This window comes from Phyllostomus hastatus, unplaced genomic scaffold (assembly GCF_019186645.2).
Source record: "Phyllostomus hastatus isolate PE091 unplaced genomic scaffold, TTU_PhHast_1.1 phas_contig_209, whole genome shotgun sequence".
Taxonomy (NCBI): domain Eukaryota; kingdom Metazoa; phylum Chordata; class Mammalia; order Chiroptera; family Phyllostomidae; genus Phyllostomus; species Phyllostomus hastatus.
Genome location: NW_025333735.1, coordinates 18,675,505 through 18,697,944, shown reverse-complemented (window position 1 = coordinate 18,697,944; position 22,440 = coordinate 18,675,505). Strand labels below are relative to the sequence as shown.

The 22,440-nt window shown below is 38.7% G+C and overlaps 1 protein-coding gene across 15 annotated transcripts in view; it reads left to right on the top strand.

Annotated features, from left to right (window-relative positions):
• SGIP1 (SH3GL interacting endocytic adaptor 1) overlaps positions 1-22,440 on the top strand; it is a 193,839-nt gene that overhangs the window by 129,826 nt on the left and 41,573 nt on the right. For 3 of the 15 annotated variants that reach the window (XM_045835389.1, XM_045835387.1, XM_045835385.1), the window contains 5 exons: positions 1,981-2,073; positions 3,977-4,051; positions 13,417-13,544; positions 14,468-14,594; positions 20,417-20,476. In XM_045835389.1, coding sequence (XP_045691345.1) covers positions 1,981-2,073; positions 3,977-4,051; positions 13,417-13,544; positions 14,468-14,594; positions 20,417-20,476 — 483 coding nt within the window. Of the gene's footprint in view, positions 1-1,980; positions 2,074-3,976; positions 4,052-6,178; positions 6,680-13,416; positions 13,545-14,467; positions 14,595-19,416; positions 19,483-20,416; positions 20,477-22,440 lie in introns of all 15 variants that reach the window. The other 12 variants (XM_045835382.1, XM_045835377.1, XM_045835381.1 and 9 more) reach the window with 7 other exon arrangements.

The window sequence follows — 22,440 nt, the reverse complement described above, 5'->3', positions numbered from 1 at the left end:
TAGCAGTCTGCCACACCTGGACATTTTTCAATGATTAGTTAGGAAAATATACAAAAACCCTCCCTAAATCCTCCTCAGTGAATTGTCTACTATTTAGGTCCTGTGATGAAGTTAGCAGTTGTCTTATTAACTTACCTGTGATTATCTCCTTCTTATAGACGTAATTATGTAGTGACTGAAGACAGGATTTGATCTGTGTCATTTGACTCCACCTATTACAGGAATTTTATAACTGCATGGAAACCTGATATACAAAATAGAAAACAGTTCTTAAAAATCAAGGTGGGGTTTGACATTGAATCCATTTAAGAAATGCTGCTTTACACCTTTAAGGAATGTTTACTTTCATGTTAAAACAAAACAGAGCTAAGAACATCTTTGAGGTTCATCATGGAGGGGAGATGCACCCTGGACTTGTCCCTGAGGCTGGCTTGATTGTTCTTTAGGTGGTTTCGGCCCCAGATGTTCCCTAAAGTTCCAGCATTTGCAACAGGCATACTAACTCTTCTGATACCTGTACTTACCTGTCATACCTGCACATTCTCACTTCTTTTGATTGATTTTTCTATCACTAGTTTAAAAGGACCAAGGGAAAAATATGTGTGTTGGAGTCAAGGATGCATGCTTGGGGTCAGATCTTAGCTCCCTTACTTTGCTCTTGGGCAAGTTATTTAATTGCTCTAATCTTTGGTTTCCTCTCCTGAAAATGGTACTAATACCAACTACATGGTGGTGTTGTGAAGATTAAATACATATAATAATAGCTGTGGGCCTCGTGGTGTTTTTTGTACATTTTGTATATATTATATTTACATCCTCCTTTAATCCTTTTAGTAACTCTCTGAGATTGCTCTTATTATCTCTGCACTAATTGAAGGGAAGTTCAGAAGTTAAAGGACTTGCCCAAGGTCTACAGTAAGTGTAGAGGCTGGATTCAAATCCACATCCAACTCACTTTTCAGCTTGTGTTTTATAACATAAAGAATTACAATCAGTGTTTACATAGCTCCTGGCACATGATAGGTGCTGGGAAAAGCTCTTTAAGGGTTATCATAGCAATTTTAAAAATCAAAAGGAAGAGACAAAGGAAATAGAAGACCCCTGGCTGGGTCCTCAGTTGGTTGGAGCACTGTCCCGTACACCAAAAGGTCATGGGTTGGATTCCTGGTCAGAGCACTGACCTAGGTTGCAAGTTCAATCCCCAGTCAGGGTGCATACAGGAGGCAACCAATCGATGTTTCTCTCTCACATAGACATTTCTCTGTGTCTGTCTGTCTGTCTCTCTATTCATCCACCCCCCTTCTCTAAAATCAATAAAAACATATACTTGAGTAAGGATTTTTAAATATATATAAGAAATCTTAGATTCAATATGCTTAGGCTCAGTGCCTAATTGCCATGATTTAATTGGCAATACTTTAGATATCTAAGCATGTGTTTATTTTTCTGGTTCTCTTAAGGTATTCACCAAATACTCTTAGGTAACTTAATTTCTCTCCATGATGCTGTGAAAGGTTTATTTAAAGACCCAGTAAGATCCTTTAAAAATACAAACCACTGTATAGAACCCAGGCATTTTAATTCTTGAAGCGGATTCTTAACAAACTTTAGATGAACCAACATAAAGCAAATTTCCATGGGGTCAATGCCTGGATTTTCAAATGGGTGCCAGAAACCGAGCCAGTACATTCTGAATGTCATTAATTGACCAAGCAGGAAGAAAATGCAGTTTTCATTTAGCTATATGTAAACACACAGACACCCTCCTGTACACATACAAACACACACACACCCTACTCCTTTTTCCATTCTCTGCCCGAAAAGAACAAGAAGCAGCACATTCCTAAATTAATTTGCTAGTCCTGAGGCAGGAGAGAAATAATTGTGTCAAGCTCAACTTTAAATTGAAATGCTAACTTCTAAAATCTAGGAGCATTTCTTTTTAAACTCACCCTGGCAATTTCTTTTTTATGTTTCCAGTTCTTTTAGATCAGCCTGAGATATGGGGTTCAGGCCAACCGGTTAATCCAAGCATCGAGTCGCCAAAGTTAACAAGGCCTTTTCCCACTGGAAGTAAGTTATGTGCCTGCTCTGTCTGGAAAAATAAGTGATTCATTTTACCGTCTGTCCGCATAGTGAAATTAGGCAACCCTTAGAAAGTCTACGTAAGCAACACTTGGACTGTATAATATTCAGAAGAGATGTTATTCTAATAGGCTTTAGAGTTAAATGGACCAACGGCAGGTTATCAAGGCAGAATAACATTAACAAAGTAAAATTATTAACTTTGGATCATAGTCTCTTCTGACATATCATAGGCTTATTCATTCATTTAATCATTCATTCAGAATGTATATGTAAGAGTGAAAAGCAAGTGTGCTCAAGAGCCTAGTGTGCTCCAGGCATGGGCTATCACACAACACAGAGGTATCACACAGCGTCAAGTCAGGTGTGGTTTCTTCTAGATATACAGAATAACTGAGGCTGCATGGGATAGAAAGGAAACATTGACAGGAAAGAATGATAATTGGAGAGCAAGACAAATGATGCTATATGATAAAGAGAAGCTGAGACAGGAGATCTAGGCAAATTTACCTCAAAGCAGGGCTGTCAGCCCAACTCATTCCAGCATGCCCCTCTTCTACTCCAGGCGGCCGGGGAAGGAGATCCCAAAGATCTTCACAGCCCTTCACCTGCAGTAGGCTGGGTTGGACTGAACTGATTGCTCAGTTAGTCAAGCTACTGGTCTGATAAATTTATCAAGTTCTCATTTTAGTAGACTTAGCAAATGTGCATGTGGAAAACACTCCTTAAAAATCCCATGGGAGGAAGATTGGATCTCAGAGAAAGGTGTTTGAGGGTGGAGGGGGATGTAGAGGATATTTTTACTCTCTGAAGAACACACACAAACCAATTAATATAATACTTCTTCCAGTTCAGCATTCCCAGGGTTCTGCTTTTTGGTGCCTAAAAATAATCATAGGAATTAACCAAGGATCCCTAGTCAATGGCACAAGAGGCTATTTGTCGGATATGTTGCTATAAGCCACATAATCCAGTCTTTCCAAGGATATTTCCTTCACAAAATAGGGGAAAACATAAACAATTTTTTTAAAAAACTTGAACTTTCAAAGATGTGTTGTCAAAGGATTAGAACCCCAGTGGCATGAATTTTTTGGATGTACCAAATATGGCCAGTGACAAGAAAACATACATTTAGAGGAAGGATAAGAAAAAAATGTACCTATTAAAGCTGTAAGTCCCAATTTTGCCCACAAAATGACAAGTCCAGTTTAAAAGAACTGGGGCCATAATACAGTATTTTTTCTATCTTCAAGGGTTTTTTATAGTCATCATTTTTTACCAAGGTAATGTGTTCATTCTTCCTTGGCCTAAATCAGTTTGCTTCAGGCTTTCAAAAATATACTAAAATTTAAAACATATAACTTAGAGAAATCTTTCCAGACTCAATCCATATAAAACAATGTGACCCAGTCTTTCCAAAGATTGCATATAATATCCTGACTGTATTAGAAACCTCTTACAGAGTCCCCTCCCCAGCTGTTCTCACTTCCGTGATCACACCCTGGGTTGTAACTGTGTTAACATGATACTCAATAATCTAGTCAGAAATTCCTTGAGGGCAGAGGCTCCTTTTCTTCAACCCTGTGTACATAGTTCCTAGTACATGACATAGGAGGTTTGTCAAATAATGAATGAATAAAATAATAATGTTCTTATGGTTATTATCTTAAACTTTTTTGGCAAATTCTTATTATCGCAAAGTAGAAGAATATGAATGGGACTTGTGTCAGTTCCTTAGGTTTGAATTTTTTTAAAAAATTAGACTATTAACTGCTATTCCACTTCCAAGAACCAGAATATGAATGAAAATCTAAATCCTGCTTCTCTACAGAATATTGTGTAACTCAGGGAGAAAGTAACCAGTAATGCCGGGCTCCTCATCTCTTTGCAGCACCTCCACCACTGCCTCCGAAAAACGTACCAGCCACCCCACCCCGAACAGGCTCCCCACTCACAGTCGGACCAGGTAAGCTATAGTTCTTTCTGTTCTGGGATGATGTGGCAGTCAAAACTGCATCCCAGACTTCAACATGCCCAAAATGTGTTGGAAGCTATAGACTAAATTAACATGAAAATATTTCCATTTAGTTTTACTTCCATTACAATCTACCATGAAGACTCATTTTAAAGAATCACGCTCAAGTTTCACAAAAAAGATGCACTTTCCGAACTAATTTTTCTGCGTGTATTATTACTGAATGAGGGTCCTATTTACCTGTAAAATGAAAGAAAAAAATCTCAGTATCAAAAATTATTGTTTAATTATGTTACTTCATTGGATCTCATTTTAATGATATGCAAATTAATAGTCTCAAGACACAGTTTGTGATTTTCCAAGAACAGATAAAATTTTTGCCAGAATTAAAACTATTTAGTCTATCAAAATATAAAATGGTTCCCAGACTGTGCATCATACTGGTAAGCTTGGGTGATAGGGAATTTTTTTCCCAGTAATCATAAAATTACTTATTATCCACTGGCAAAAAGATGTGCAAAAATGATGAAATATTGCAAGCAACTGCTGCATGCCTTTAGACAGATAATTTCTAAGGCACATTTTTATTTTCTATTAAGATTAATACTAAATATTCATACAATTTATAATCTACCTGGTCTTATTGGACTAGCAAGTCAAAAGCAGTAATAGTCATTTCATGTGCCTGGGCTTTTAGAATGTGGTTCTTTATCACCTTTGGACTTCTTTTGCAGCTTCATCCTTTACTATTTGTGCAGCCTGGTGAGTTTGATAGCTACAGAGTGGAATATGTATCAATAAAAGCAAATGCAGGCCATAGTCATTTATGAAATTTATGTTGACTCAGACCCAACAGGGAGTTGTCTGGGGTGTCATAGGAAAGGTATTTGCAAGTTCAAATCATTTTGGCCCCTTGGATCTCTTCTATTAATACATTAGATATAAATAAAGCTACTACAAAATTATAAATATTGCAGGTTATGCAAACTGCTATCTGTAGCCTTGGAAACTTGAATGTTAACTCCTTTCAAATGTGGAATATGGAAGGACTAAGCTGCTTCTTGTAGCCAAAGGGTTATTTAAAGGTAAAGTGGTTTCTGTTCATGCCTTGCAATTATTTAGGTAACAATTTTTAATTTGAATAACTTCAGTTTTTAAAAAATATACTTCCTCACACAGCAGTTGTTATCAAATCTTTTCCTGCCAAGTTATAGAAGGTAGTTTTTACTCTTTTCTCATATTATTAAGACAAAAAGAATAGCTGGTGCTAAAGTTTAAGCAAAACATAAGTTTCTGCCTCATGACTTCAGATATGTGTCACAGCTATGTCTCTGATGTTAACTGATTAGGCTTGATTAAAAAAAGAAATTATACAGATGTTTTTATGATTTTCTTCCTTGTTAAATAGTTATATGTGTTCTAATAAGTAGTAAATGTCTTCTCAATAACCTATATGTGTGTTGTGTGTGGGGTATATATGGGTATGTAAATATATGTGTGGGGATATCCCTTTATGTAACCTTTGTACTGTGATTCTGGTATACTTAAGATGGAAGATACACAGCTAACTATGATATGCATTTTTTTAACTAGCAAATATTATAATTAGTTTCACCAAACATTTTAATTTAATATGCTACAGTAGATAATAATTTTCAAATATGAGGGAGACTTTCAGCTATGTTTCATTATATGAATTTCAGTAGGCCAGATTTTCACAAGGGACCTCCCTTTTGGAATTTGCCATTCCAAAGCCTGTACTTCCCTGTGCCCCTAGCACTGCTTCTCAAAGTGATCACACTGCACTGTCGCGAGCAGCCCTTGAAAGCAGCAGTGTGCTCAGCACTTCCGATGATGGGAACAGTAGCTAACTGGGGTCATCCTGCAAAGGGGGAAATAATCACATAAAAAAATGACATTCACATTTTGGAGGGAATGTGAGCTCTCCTCTCCCCTTCAGCTCTGATCGAGATATTTTTACCTCATGAAATATGCCGGTGAGGTGCCCAGAAAGGCAGTCTATTTACCCGGTTTGCCTACCCCCTCCCACCCCACCCTCCATAAAAATGATATTAACAAACCTCAACTAAAGCTCAAAACCAACTACTTCAACCACAGGAGATGACCGGTCAGCTACAGAGGTCAAAATTGAAAAGCTACCATCAATCAATGACTTGGACAGCATTTTTGGCCCCGTGTTGTCCCCCAAGTCGGTTGCTGTTAATGCTGAAGAAAAGTGGGTCCGTTTCTCTGATACGTCCCCGGAACATGTTACTCAGGAGTTGACTCCAAGGGAAAAGGTGGTGTCCCCTCCAGCTGCATCAGACAATCCAGATGACTCCCCAGAGCTGGGCCCCCCAAGCCCTCCAGGCCCCCCAGGTCCTCCAGGGCCCCCTGGTCCTCCTCGCAATGTACCATCGCCGCTCAATTTAGAAGAAGTCCAGAAGAAAGTCGCTGAGCAGAGCTTCATTAAAGATGATTATTTAGAAACAATCTCATCTCCTAAAGATTTTGGGTTGGGACAGAGAGCAACTCCACCTCCCCCTCCACCACCTACCTACAGAACTGTGGTTTCGTCCCCCGGACCTGGCTCGGGCAGTGGTACGGGGACCACCAGTGGTATGTCTTACTGTCTGAGTGTGCTTCGCGTGACCGGGAATGGCTGTGGCTGCTGCAGTATGAGCACACCCTCCTTCTGCCTGGCAGTTGGCTTTAGAGCTTCAGTCATCCCTCCTTTGGTCTGGCTGTCCTGTGGCCCTGTGGCATGTCCTAGTCCATTGAATGCTGGCAGTCATAGTGCAAGTCTGTGGATGTGTTCTGCCCTGCCCTCCCAGCCCTGAGGAGTGCCCACCCTCACCCCTGCAGTTAGGAAGTGTACATTTTTAAACAAAGCTGTGATGTCATTGTTCGGAATTCAGGCAAGTTTTAGAGAGACAGATTTCACAGTCAGTAAGTTTCATGTTAAATGTCTGATTTCCTTGTCAGATGTGTCCACAAGAGCCCTAGTTTTCCTTTGCCTTTTTTTTTAATTTGTTTGGTTTTCAGCTTTATTAAGGTATAATTCACAAATAAAATTGTAAGATAAAGTACACAATGTGAGGATGCGATAGACATGTGTATTGTAAAAGGACTGCCCACATCAAATTAATTATCACATCCATCACCCCACCTGTCTACCTTTTTTTTGGGGGGGTGAGAACATTTAAGTTCTACTCTCTTAGCAAATTTCAACTATACAATACAGTGTTATCAATTATACAATATAACCACCAGGTTATACATTATATTCTCAGACCTTTTGTATCTTATAACTGGAAGTTTATATTTCTTTTTTCCCAAAGACCCTAATTTTTGTAAATCAGTGTGGTTTTTTTTCCCTTCTATTTTTCTCTTCTTTCTTTCTTGCTTTTTTGTGAGGAGAGAACCCTCTAATTTACTTCAGGGGGAAAAAAAGAGTTTGCAAAGGAGATTTTAAGAGACAACAAGAATGAAATACCTCACTGCATCCCCAGCCTAATCAAGCTGTCACTAAAGACAAATTATTCTCTGATTCCTTTTGACATGCTCATCAGCCTATCATGTCAATTCTAAGTGTGGTGACAGGTGATGGGAGGAAAGTCCATCAAAAATGTATGTTTTAGAACAATATATGCACATGTTGACACTGAATCTGATTTTTTGGGGTTTTGTTATGCAAAGCTTCATTTTGCATTCTGTAATTACAAAAGGATGGGAATCCCTGCCATGCATACCAAAGAAAGATCAAGATTTTTCTAATGCATTTTCTAACATATTGTTTATCCCACTGGTGCACATGTTTGCCTGGCAAGGCCCTTTGGTGCCTGTGGGGTCAGTTATACACCTTTCTGGGATTGCCATGCGCTGCTGGTTCTTCATTTGCTTTGAAAAAGGATACCTAGTTGAAGTTATTTAGATCTAGTAAGAGACATAAAGGAAAGGCATTTGTCTCTACCCTAACAGTCAGTCATCATCTCTGCCTCTTTCATTGGAGTGTTTTTCAGTGCTTGCTCTGAGCGTGCAAGTTCCTGTGTGTTTTAAATGAGAGCATCCAAGCTGACCAAGGAGGGGGCTGCGGATTCACCTGTACCACACACAGGATCAATGTTTTACAACATTAAGTGGGCTTCCTGTGCTCTCCCTCACTAAAAAAGGGAAACTATTCAATACTCAAATAAGTTGGGGAAATGTGTTAAAACAAAAGCGGAAGATTTTTTTTTTTAACCATAAGACCTTTGAGGGCCTTTATTTGGTCAGTAATAGCAACAGCTATATTTTTTGTCCTGGCACCATGCTAAATGCTTTATGCATATTATTTTATCCTCACAACAACTTCACATGGTAGATACTCTTACTTCCCCCATTTTACAGATGAGAAAACAGTCTCGGAGGTATCTAGTGATTTGCCCAGGTTTACTCAGCTAGAGGTGACAGACTTGGGATTCACACTCAGGTCTGTCTAATCCAGAGCCTGTATTCATAACCACTGTTACCTACGGGTACTCTTCTAAAGTTTAGTTACAAAATGTCTCAAACTTACTTGACAACTGACACCCAGCAGTATGGCGCTGTATCATCAACAAGGTCACTGGCATGCTGTCATAACGTGCTCCTCAGTGTTCTTCTCTATCACTCTAGAAGGTTAGAGCACCACCTTCATCCTCTGTTGCTTTCTTAGGTCTTTTCTAGTATATAAGCTCCTTACTTCTCTATGGAGATAATAAAGGGCCCCTAGGTAAAGCCTTCTGTCTGGACCTCAAACCCAAAGAGGCTGGCTGTCCATTATCAAAGAAGGGTGCATTTCTGTCATTTGCGTTAGGGTTCTCTTTCCTGGGCCAGGCTCTCAGTCTTCTGAAAGGACTTTTAAGGGATAATACCCTCTCTCCAGTGGCAGCCCACTAAGCTCTTTTGGGGGGCAGGGGAGGACAGGGAAGCTTTGTTTGTCGTCTCTGTTCCCTTCATCACCTTCCACAGGGCTCTGGGAGACATTTGTTTAATTGAATTGACCACTGTTATAATGAGTAGAGAGAGGAGTTTTGGCTCTCTTTCTGGAACCTTTGGGAGTTTTGTTGTTGCTGTTAATGTTTAGCTTCCATATCCTTATTTGAAATTACTTTAAAATATTGCCAGTAAAGACTATTGATTCTTAATAATTGAGCTGGAAAAAAACTATACTTTGCTGGTATTAAAGGATTGAATTTCTAAGTGGAAGATTGAACTGGGCCAATGAACCTCATGAATAAATGAAACTGTACCATTATCTCCTTAATTAAGTCCCAGTTTATTTGCTGCTTAATGTTTTATTGATGAAATATACACAGACTCTCAGAAATGTAGATTTAGGATTACAACAATAGGATATGGCCTCTTGCTTTTTAAAAATTAGCTATGCTTCTCACTCCCTGCTATTCACATCACTTAGCCCGATAAAATTAACTTTTCCTGTACTTCTCAAAATCTATTTAATTGAATGTCATTATGCTCACTTTTTAAAATTTCATTCAAAGCAAGGTAAGTCATCCACCAACTTTAGGCAGCTCTCACAACTTTGTAAATCAAAAGAGTTACCTGCTGTTGAAAAACAGAAGTTAAGAATTTGGTCCAAAAAGTTAAATTTTCTTATGGCAAGAGTTAAAAATACCTAGCTTGGCCAGAACACAGCTTTCTTGGAGTGCAGACTCTGATTCTTGGCAAAAGCTGTCTCTGCTGTGTGGGTTGTGTGCCAGGAGATGGGGAGGAGAAGGAGTCTCAATGGCTTACAGCAAGTTCGGAGGCCAGGGAGAGAGAGATGTTGGTAAAGATAGAATGGTCTTTGTGAACACTTTTCCAACTTGGGCTACTAGAGCAATATTAAAAGATGTTATACACAGACATCACACTCGCACACACATCCATAAGCAAATGTGTTTGAGTTACCGAAGTTTGAATTAACCAATGTTAATTCTCTGTCCAGTATGAAAGCCACTAGCCACATGTTACTATTTTAATCTTAATTATAACTAATTAGAAGTAGTTCTTTAGAGGCAGTGGGTGCAATCCAGGTGCTCAGAGACTGCCGTGGTTCGTGTCTGTCTCCTTGGACAGCACTCGTCCTAGAGCACTTCCATCATCGCCGAAAGCTCCACTGAGAGCACGTTTTCGGGGCCTGTAACGTGCTGGTCACCAAAACGGAAACATAGTTCATAACCATTCCCACACACACTTAATACTTTCTTCAAATAAATGATGAAATTGTGTTCTAAAAACCACAGTTGGAAAAGGCTGTGTAGTTTCTTACATATTTTGAAATGCATATATTTTATTTCACTTGATTCTTCCCACAACATTGTGGTGTATTAGCCTTATTTTACAGATAGGAAACAAAAGTTAAAAGCTGGAACTTGGCCATAGCCACAAAGCCAGTAAGTAGCAGAGCCAGGAACTGACCCCAGGTCTGTTGGATTCCACTCATTTCTCCTCCCCAGGTGCCCCCACTGCCTGCCCATTCACCCACCCACCCCCACATAGAGAGGGGGCAGTTGAAGTTGTAGGTCCATTGTTTGCAGGAGCTGTCAGAGAAACTCTGGTGGAACTTCAGGGTGAGCGCAGCAGATGAAGTGAGAACATGTCAGTGGTTGCCAACTTTTTTGGATTCACAAAACTCAGATAATGTGCATAGGATTTTTAAAGTTAAGCCTTAACAGGTGATGGTGTCCACTTATTTTCCATCATTGTTCTTGAGAATAAATAATGCTTGAAGAGAAAGTGAAAGTATAATTGAAGATCAGAGAATGATAGAGATGTACAAATAAAAAACCCTACCCTCTTAGAATGTGAAACAACTTTGTCTTCTCACAAAAGCCTTAGTAATCATGTAAAGCCTCAGTTTTGTTGTGAAATACCCCCTCAGGTCCTGAATATTCTCTGCTGAACCTCAGGGTTCTGTCAGGTAGGGTTCAGTTCTTAAATGCTCCCTGAGTGTCTCCCAGCTGCATAACCAATTAGTTAATTCAGCAAGGAAAAAGTAGGTTAAAGCAAATGACCCTAAAGAAAAACAGTTAACTAGTCTCTTTTTCTTGGCTTTTAGTTCTGTCTTTATCGAAAGACACATCTTTACCATCATCATCAACATTGATTGCCTTCCATTTTTGTAGTATTTTATAGTTCAGTAAACACTTTCATAAGCATTTTCCGTTTTGATTGTTACCACTACCTTATAGAAACACTTCTCATTTTTTTAAAATAGGAAGCTGAGGCTCAGAGAGGCTCAGGGCCCCTAGTCCACGAGAGGCAGACAGGGCCAGAGCTCCAGTCACCTGTCGTTTCATCCCGTTTTTCCAGTACTCCACACAGTTCTGGTGACAACCCTTACTACTTTGCCAAGCATGACCACAAGTGGTCTTTAAATTTCCCTCCTGGAACACGTAGGAAAAGGATAAGCAGCTGACCTTTCCCTGAGATTGATTCAGAAGACTATTTCCTGGAAAAAGACCCCTAAACAGGCATTTTGAACCATTCCTATGTATGATTTTCCAGCACAATAGAACCCCCTCCCTAAAAGCCCCAGGAAATTTCCTGACAAAGATACTGTTGTTTAAAAGTTTATTTCCCATCTCTTTGCTGTCACTTCTGTTTTCTGAAAACATCCTGGGTTATACATCTATTAACTTGACAGAAAACTTTATAGTGAGACCTGTCAAAACATACTGCTTTTTTTTGTTCAAGAAATTAGCCAAAAAGATGAAGAAGATTTATATTGAGGGAGGTATGTGTTAGCTGCCCGTTCAAGATGTTGAACTCTACAGTCCACCTAAAGCTACAAGACATTGCATTTGAGCTTCGTCTTTGGAGTTAAATAGATCATTTGAGCTGTGTGACCTTGAGCAAGTTACTGAATATCTCTGAGCTTTACTTTCCATTGAAACAGTAACAATACCCTACTGCAAAGCTTACTGTGCAGATAAAATAAGATGATAGCTAGCATAGACTCTGACCCAATAAAATAAAATGTAAGAATATAGTAACAAAGTGGTACTTACAGAGGTGAGGGGGATGTAGGGATGGGGATGGTGATAATAATTAGTAGCATTTCCCACTAATGAAATTCCAGTTAGCATAAACAGCACAGAGAAACACAGCATGCTCAAGATTTCAAGTTGTTTAAACAAGAGGATCAAAGTTTACCTCCAGGGACTCTCCCAAGATGAGAGCAGATGCTGAGGTGCTTTCCTGCACAACTTCTTGGAGAATCTAGAAATCTGGAGATGGAGATGCTGGTCTCTTTCTCTAGGGAACACAGTTTTGTGACATATTGGAGGGGAAGCAGGGAGGGCCGATATTTCCCTGGGCCAGGATTTCTTAGAATTTTCTTGGAATGATTTGATACCCGTGCTTCTAACCAAAGTACAAAACATGTGGAAGTAGTTGAAACATTTCTGAACAGGAACTGTGTGGAATATTGATTTGACTTTCTTAAGGGTTTTAGCCAAGTAGTTTACCTGTGTATCCCAGATATCTGAGTGACAGTAGGCAGACGCCTGAGTTCTAAGGCCCCTGCTGGTGTGCTGATTGGTGTGCATGCCGGCCTCTGTGTGTCTTCTGTGTTCCACATGTTTGTCATTGACAGCCAGAAAAGTAAATCCAAGAGGCTCTTCTAAAATCATCACAAACATCAGAGTGGGCAAGCTCAATGTAGAACAGATTCCTAAGCAGCCTCCTTTAAATCAGAATGTCTAAGTCAATGTGTTTCTTTTATTAGGATTCTAAACACAAAGTATTCATGCAACACCTAATTTACCTTCTTCTATTTTGTCCTTTGCTTAACATCAAACGTTTGCTTATGTTTATAAAGTTAGCACTCATATCTTGAAACAGTGTAAATCTCTTACACGTATTTAAATATATATATAATGAGGAAAATTCATTCAACTTCCTTCAAGTTCTAACTTCCATTCCTATCTTGGACATAAATAAATTCCAAATATGCAAAAATCAAAAGATTTATTATAAGTTTGGTGTACATGTGTTCAAAATGAAAGCTACCCTCTACCCAGCCAAAAGAGTCTTAAAAATATATTTCCTGTCACTAAGAAAAGGATTTACCTTTCACTGGGTGTCACATGACAACAAAAGGCAATGAGCTTCAGCTTCTGCCATCAACCATAGTTCAACTGAGTGATTTTTTTTCTGTATTAAAAAAAAATGTCATGTGCTACAGTGTTGAATATACTAATGGCTGAAGTGAAAAAGACTGTCTGGGACTGGCATCGCACTGTGGGAATGGGGAAGGAGAGATTCATGACGATGGCGCTTCGGCCACCTGTGCTTCCAGCCATTTTTAACACCAGCTTGCTTTTCAGGTGCATCGTCCCCTGCTCGGCCAGCCACTCCCTTGGTTCCCTGCAGCAGCACTACCCCTCCTCCACCTCCTCCCCGGCCTCCATCTCGGCCAAAGCTACCTCCTGGAAAACCTGGAGTCGGAGATGTGGTATGTTCCCTTCAGCCCTGGCTTGCTCAGCCATCTCAACATGAGTTAAGCCTGAGATTGCTTGTGCCAATGGCCCTGACAGGTGGCATCTGAAAGACAGCCACTGTGGTATGGGTGTGCATTTCAACCCTCCTCACATCTCTACCATCTTTCAAGGCAGGCTCTAAATGGTAGGAATAGGCATGCTGGGGGCCCCCAGTTCTGCTGCAGTGGGTTTGATGCAATTAATACAGTAATGTTCACTTGTGCTAAACCTTTAGAAAGGGAGGTGTTTCTTTTCACCATATATCTCTGGTTTTGAAAGACCCTCAGGAGAGGACAAGTCTTTATTTCTGTCCCTAGACTACAAAGAAGTTATTGATGGTAGGCACACTATACAACTATAAGGGAGAGGGTGGCCCAATGTATTTGTTCTGGAAGTTTCTTACATCATGTTTTAAGGCTGAGAAGTGGAAAGCATTCTGTGTGAACAATGAAGAGACTCCTGGCAGAAGTAAATTTCTTTGGTATCTCTGAACAGGAGCCACAGCCTGGTGATGTTATTAATATTTGTTTTAGGTGTACACTACAGTGTTTTGTACTTAAATGTCTTGAAATGGATTTAAACTCTCTGATTACATTACCTTCTTAGTCCCTGAGAGTGTGTGAGTTCACAGTCCTGGAACATCACTGACTGCATCACAGATCTCAGGTTCTCTAAGTCTGATATACTGACTGAGTGCAGTGCAGCACTTTGTGGTTTATCGTTCCTCCAGCTCCATCTACAAGCTCCTATATTGATATAATCAATTTCAGTGTAAAAATAATGTCACCTGTACTTTTAGCACCTGACTTGTAGTGGGGGCTGGGAGACATGAGGAATGTAGAGCAAAAGCACCATGACCTGTGTATCTAACTTCTCATCTCTTCTCTTCTCTCTGTAGCCCAGACCTTTCAGCCCTCCCATCCATTCTTCCAGCCCTCCTCCAATAGCACCCCTAGCCCGGGCTGAAAGCACCTCGTCGATATCGTCTACCAATTCCTTGAGTGCAGCCACCACTCCCACAGTTGGTAAAAATTCTCTCTTCTCTTTTCATCTGTTTGTGGTTTTGACTGGCTATATTTTTATCTGGAAACCCCAAGGCCTTATGTTTCTGGTCAAAATTGTTTTGCTGTGTGTTTTGCTACTATCATCTGACTCTTCTTTTAAAAGCACCTTCTCAGCAAAGGAGGCAAAGTGCAGGAATTCTCTTATGCTATTCCATACAGAGCTGTTTATAAAAGCAAGGAAGAAATTGTCAAATAAGGTCCTATAATTTTGATATTATTTCTTATAATAAAAATAATCTCCTTTGATGGGGAATGTTAATTTAAATTCCAACCATGTAACACATCAGAAATTACAAAATTTAGAACTTTTATTTTCTTGAAGCTTTAATTTCTTCATCATTTTTGGTAGTTTTTATGTCAACAGATGGTATACACTTCAGCATTGTGGGACTTGGGCAAACTTTTTAACATTTTTTTTCTAGTGCTTTTCAGTGATTTGTGGTCAATGTTCCCTGAGAAATAAATCATTGCTGGCATTTTCAGTAAATGCCTTTGTGCCTCTTTCCTTGTGATGTAATGAAAGGGAAGAGTAGAGAGTGGCTGCTCAGCTGGATGGTTTTCCCAGGTTCAAAGGCCTCCTTTTGCCTGGAGCATCTTCCCTTTTCCCAAGGCTGGTCTCTCTGAACGCCTTCACCCATCTTCCCTAGGCTCCTGCCACCTCTCCTGTTTGCATGGTGTCTGACCTGGGGCTTTCCCTTTCCATTTTTTCCCATTGTTCTCCTTTATTGTCAGAACTTCCCTCCCAAGTCTTCCATGTTATAAACCAGGCGACCATCCTGCATTGCTTGGGAGAATCATTAACCAAAGCTAAGTAAATTTCTGCTACTTACCAAGAGCACGCTACAGAGTTGCCCATTTGAGTAGTAGCCTGATCAAAACCAGAAGCTCTTCTGGAAAAGAACTCCATTTTTGCAGTGGAATAAGTTAAGGAGTGCCTCTTAGGAGCCCCAAAGAGAAGTTCAACTATATCACATGCTCTATATTATTAATTAGACCAGCCCAAAGAATCCTTCAAATTTGGTGAAAATACAGCCAGCTATCCAATTTCATATGATGCAGTAATACAGATATTTAACATTTTATATATATATAAATATAAATATAAGTATGTATATATACTTGTGTATATATATATATATATATATATATATATATATATATAAACACTATTCTTTATCTGCATCATTAATTGGGGCAATTAGAGCTTTCTATTTATATGCCTGTTAGTTCTTTTCTCTCTGACTTTTTGGGGGTTTTTTTCTATAATATCCCGACCTTATTTTTTAACTTTTTAATATTCTTGATTATTAGAGCCACTTTCCCCACTCCTGCTCTGGTTTTTGTTTTTGCTTGTTGTTGTTCTTAAGATCATTTGTCCCACCTATTCCATGTGACTTTCCTGGTTGGTCAAAGAGGAAAACAAGAATAAACTATCACTCAGGAAGCAAACCTTAGTGACCTCAGATGACCGTCTAACATGTTCTTTCAACTCATTGAGATTCACAGAGAAAATCGCGCACACAGGGAATTTAACTGTGTCCATGTTTTCCACAATGTGTTTTTATACTCCCTGCTGCAGAAATCCCAAATCCAGACCAGTGACTTTAATTCTGAACACATCTAGCATGCATTCTTTCAAGATGAACCACAGAGGGGTTTACTTTAAAAAGCCACCTGAAAGGATAGTCACATTGCTTCATTGCTGAGGAGCATTCTGATTTAATCTGTTTGGTTTTTGTTATTTTTTATTCAGTTTTCATCTTCCCACTACATTCCTCACTCTCCTGTTCTTTATTTTCTGCTGCTGCAGGTCACCTGACAGCCACTTCTCACTAAAGTAACCACATTGTCAAGTGGCCCACCACCTGGCAGCTGTTTGTCTGCTGGTGTTTATCTCTCTTTGGAGAGGGCGTGCTTTGGCTCTTAGCACCAAAGAACTAACTATTCCCTACAGTCTTGGAATGTCAACTTAATCAAGTCGGGTGGCTCAAGGAGATAGAGAATTTCAGCAGCGAGTTTTCTGAAGTTGGTGGCTCAGCATTCCCCTCCCACCACCACAGTACTTTTTGACATTTCCTGGGACACGTGAGCCAAAATTGGGGCAAGTGTGGTAGGAACCAATAAGCAAAGTTTAATGTAATTTAAGGACTAAAAATTTAAGAGCAAGTTTAATCTTCCTTTGTGACAGTTCATATAAGAATATGCCCCTGTAAGACTTTCAACATAAAATCTCCTGTGAGAGCTGTGACTATAAAGCAGTAAATCTGATGCCACACCTGAAAACAGGACTGCCTGTGTGTTGTCACACTCAAATAATGGAAAGCTTCTGTGAGACTCTCCTTTACTGAATTGAAAATACCCACTAGAAGATGCAGTTATCGTATAGATGACTAAGAAAGCAAAGGATGCTGCCAATTGAGCTAGGATGCAAGGCTTTCTTATCACGTTTTAGGACCCACTCCAGTTGCAGAGCTTAAAATGGGAAAAAGTACACATCCTAGCATCAATGAAATACAATGCTCTCTTTTTGTACTCAGGAATACCTCACAGGACCTTCATTCTATGATTTTGGAGAAAAATCTATTAATATTATTTGAATGGAGAAAATATTTAAAGGTATTCTATTATAAGAAATAAACTCCTAGACATTTGAGGTAGAAATAAACAGGGAATTATCTCTAAATGTAAATATCCATTATTATTACTTGTTTCTTATTGCTATGGTGATGGTTGGTTTTTTTAGATGTTTGCAGAATCTTCATTGGAGACCCCAGTTCAAAAAGACCAAAATAAAGACAGTTTTTCTTCATTGTTAAATGTACTATTAATTATATTCCTTCACTGTTAATTATGCATTTTCATTTGCCTTTTTAAGATCCAGGAATCTGTAATGAAAGACAAGTAATCACTTGCGGGCAACAAAGGAAGCCTTCATGAACTTTGATGCATCCTTTGGTGTAGAAATTTGAGCAAAGGTCATTGGTACGCAGCACTGGGGTGTTAACCATAGCATGTAAAACTTAAAATATTTCCTTCAAACTTTTGTCTCTCCAACCTGGAAAGCATTTCTGAATTGGATAAGGTTTCTTGTAAAAATACATGCTAATGCCAGTTATCCTGCATAAAAAGAAACAGGCAGTTGGACATGGATATTCTTGATCCCAATTAAAAATTCCCACATATAATTTTAGTCTTTTGTTTTTTCTTTCTGCTAGTTTTTGGAAAGGTCTGTCTTCAGCCCTGACTTCTCCATCATATATCAATTTGAGGCTCTCACTGTGGTTAGTCTTTAAGGAAATTTTTTCTTCTTTATTTAATTCAGGTGTTGCCCTTATTTTAATCAAGCACAGAGCTATCCAGTGACTCACTTTTCAAGTTCTCCTGTTTATTTAGGATATTTTCTTACAAGCCCTCAATGTCCACAACCACTATAAAAAAATCAGAAGCTCGCTATTGAAACTTCATGAACTATTTTCTTGCAACTTCATCTCAAAGAACAAATGGCAGTATTGGAGGCTTCTCATTTGAATGAGATTGTAAATAAGAAATTAGTGCTTCAAAAAAAAAGGAAAAGTCCTCCATCATCTCCCACTAGTAGGTATGAAAAGGCACTGTTACATTGTTACTGCCAACGTAACTGTTTTGCTTCCTGTTTTCTTTAGAGACTACAGAATGTCTTCCTTAGTCCTCCTCCTCTTCTATAAGCAATATAGGAGGTGCTTTAACTTGTTCTAGCCACCAACGGAGCCATTTGTATAACAAAAACTGATTAACAGGTGATGTCCTAGAACCTTAGGAATTGACAAAGAGATAGTTTCCCTACCTTACTCCTTAAGTCTGGGAGGCAAGCTAGTAGAACCTTTTCCAAGAAACATTGTTTACAGAATAGTTTTACTGCCCTCCTTCATTTCCTTATCTTCTCTATGTTATAGGAATGATTCTGTCTTAGTGGTCTTTGTACAGATTTTACTCAATTTTTCTATTAAATTTATGATAATATCCTTAGGACCTATGGCATGGAGTACTTTTTTTTTTATCAGATAGCGTAATGCTCTAATTACCTGCATTTGTTAGTTGGTGAGAAAGGACACCATGTGCAGAGATCTGGGACACTTTGAGTCCAAAGCAACTGTTGCAAACAATTTACAAAAACATTTGGCCACAGCTGGGTACTACAGCTAAAGATGGAATTACAATAGTGCTGTTCAAAATAAACAGTCCATAACTGCCAAAGACAGATACAAGGCAAATTGAATTTGGATATTGATGAAGTGGAAATGAGATACTTTATTCAAGGACCTCAGATTTATATTGTTGCTTTTTCATGGTCTTCTTAAAAGCTTCCTCTTTCCCTGTGGGGGGAAGTACATGCTGGGTTATTCTGTGAGGCTGTCACAAGGTTCTGTTGATGGACATACATCTGGCCCTCTGAGAATTGTGTCTGAGTGAGATACACTTGCACAAGTCAATTATTAATGATAGTGCCTTTAACAACTCCCTGAAAAAGTGGAGGCATGATTTCTTCCATGGGACTGAGTTCAGCAAAATTCAGATGCTAATACCTGCTTTTTAAAAAAAATTATAATTGTTTCTCATAGAATTATCATGAAATGAGCACATACTTTTCTATGTCCTAGTCATACTCCCAGTGTCTTAAGTTTTGTTTCCTTTTTCCATTAAAGTCATTCCTGTGTTTTGATCAGTAAAGTGTGCTGCTTGATTTCATTTGGGATTTGTATTTGTGTTTTTGTTTTCCATTCCTTTATATTTCTTTGGTTCGTAGTGTCAGAAGATGATGTTTTTTATGACAAACTGCCCTCATTTGAAAGGCGCTGTGAAACCCCTGCAGGTATGGTGCTAGCCAAGTGATCTCTAGATATCTAGACTTTAAAAATCCAAGCCATTATGCCATCGGAATGCTAAAAACTTCATGGACATGCTGTGCACCTCATGAGTGTCCAGTGCCTCTCAGATGCACCCTGTCTGTTTCCTGTTCATTGTGGACTTCGTGCCATTGACTTGTTTTAAGTGAACATATTAGAAAGCAGCAGGTTGCATGACAGTTTCTCAGTGAAAAGGATCAAAAAAGGTGAGATGCTATTATTGCTTTGTGAATTTATAAAGGAAAGAATAATTTAACTGCTCAGAATTACATGTCCAGTGACTGCTTTTTAATTTAAAAAAGAATAGAACACTGTTAGCAATCTTGTTTTCTCTTTGGTACATAGGTAAAAGGTGTTTTGTGTCTGGCTTCCTAAGGTGATTCCAGGGACAGGGACGGAAGATGTATGATATCTTCCAGGAATATTAAATTGACACATGCAATGCTATTGTCATTTAAAATTTAAACTAAGTTTATATGACCCATAACTGCATTTATCTTTTTGAAAACATAGAAGGGGTTGACATTGAAGGTGAAATGGATACAGCAATTGCTGAATGATAGTTTGCCCAAACTAGTGCAGTTAAAATATGCTGACGCCCCTGCATGGCCAGGAAGACTTCCGCTCCATGCGCACAAGCACCCAGTATCAAGCTACCAACAACACGTGCCCATCCCTTTAGGCCTCCATAGCTTCGCTTTGCTTTCTGTTTCCTGAACTAAAAACCAGAACAAAACCCCATAGATCGCCAACCTTCCCTTTCCCCTGCACGCTAATGGCATGCAGTGCCTCTGCCCTCCCCCATAGTGAGATTAATGACCTGCTCTCTAACTCATACTGTGTCCTTCTCTCTCCCTCTCCTTAACCTTTCCCATCCCGCTTCAACTCCTGGCCATACAGAGAATGAACAGCCTTCCCTCGTTTGGTTTGACAGAGGAAAGTTTTATTTGACTTTTGAAGGTAAGTAGTACATAGCATACCAGATTCTAATTTATATTCCCCTCATCCTTTGTCCCCTGTCTGCATTTCAAAATCCCAATTCTCTTCAAAAGACCCAGTCTCTATATAAAAATGCTATGACTACTTAGAAAATATTAAATACTAAAGAAATATTACATGAATTTGGTTTGTATGGGATCTTCAATTTTTAATATTAAAAATTAAAGCTAATTTGCATTTAATATCAGTGGCTTAATTAACTTTGTTAAATTGAAAAACAAACAAACAAACACCTTTTTGTCCAAGGAACTTAACTCTGTCAACCAGGGCTCTTTCCTCATACTTTTGCAAATGCAATGCAACAAATATAAAGACATTTTTGGTTGAAATTGGCATTTAACTCTGTTTTGGATAATTAATATTTCAGATATAACATTCATTTTCGTAAAATGTAAATATATATAAATATCCTTATAACAAGGAAGCTACATGGAAGATCAGAAAAATGAGGAAGAGAAAGAAGTGAGGGTGTATTTTAGTGAGTTCTGTTTACGTCTCCTGAAACCACACGGGAATGACTGCAGTACAATGGACAATTATCGGTGGACCCCATTTTAGGAGATTAAGGGAAATACACAGGAATGTGTGAAATATCTAACCTTACTGTTGGATAATTTATGTTCTGCACTAAGGATTAATATTCTTCTATTTTATATTTAAATTCTAAATAATTTTAACAGGCCCAGCATTTGATAAAATGACCCATTTAAACTAATGGAGGGAAAATGAAGTAATTTAATAGATGGGTCATCTTACACATAAATATTTATCACTTAAGCCCCTATTTTTTATCATTTTAAATAGCTATATATATTCAGGGATCAAAAATTGGCCAAAAACTATTCTGCCCTAGAATTGAATCTCAATATTGAACTCGTGTCTGTGTTCCGTGACAACAGGAAAGTACTCCAGAGTTGGTGTGTTTCTGTGCAGTTTTAAAAGTGGAAGTGACTGACAGATCCTTCAGTCATAGGTGTGTGGTGTGGCTTTTTTCTGTGAACGGTGAGTTTTCCTCACAGGATGGTCCTAGAAATGGAAGTCCTTAGCTTGTAGTAGTTTGGATAGCAGCAAAAATATAGTCAGATTTAAAACTTTCCAATTACCTGATTTCTTGTCCTGGCTCAGGAAGAGGACAGGAGGACAGACAGTCCATATCACGCTGGAAGACTTGATTGTCTCAGGTCACTGATTTTGTAATGACAAGATGCAAAGTCTACAAACTTATGACCTTCTATACTTTCTCTTTGAATAAGATGGAATTGAAAAATGCCCAGGTGTCTTTTTACTGATCAACACATTTCCAAAGGAGTGGGTTGAGTAGGTTGGTAATCCTGAGGCACCAAAAATACCTGCACTTGCACTTGTAAAGGTCCTTGCTCTGGTTCAGTCCGGCCTCAGAGCAGTAGTGCACCCTCTTCCAACCAGGAAATTAGGTGATACATTACCAGCAATCCTCAGTAATGGTCTGAATCTTAAAAAAAAAAAACAAAAAAAAAAAAAACAAAAAACACTTTGGCAGGTTTTGTGTTGTTGCTGTTTGCTTTGGCTTTGGAGTTATCTATTGGCTCATTTGCTTGTGTTTTAGTTGGGGTTTCTTTAAAAAGAGAGATATTCTTTCCTGAAAGATACTAATCTAAAGACAATTTTTGGTTGTTGGTTTGTTTTTAAAATATGTATTATCAATCAAACACAAATATTAACAAATGTGTGAAATAACATAATGTGGACCACATTTTTTACTTTCAGAAAATACAAACTTTCTTAGTAGATTTCTGACTGTCTAAATTTGGTAACATTGTTATTCCAATTATTAAGAACCAAATTCCTTAAGCCTCTCAGTTTGGGCCAAGAGAGATCATGCAAGAAAGTTTTAATAGAAATTACTTGGAATCTGTAGTGCCGAGTTATCATTATTTGGACTTTGC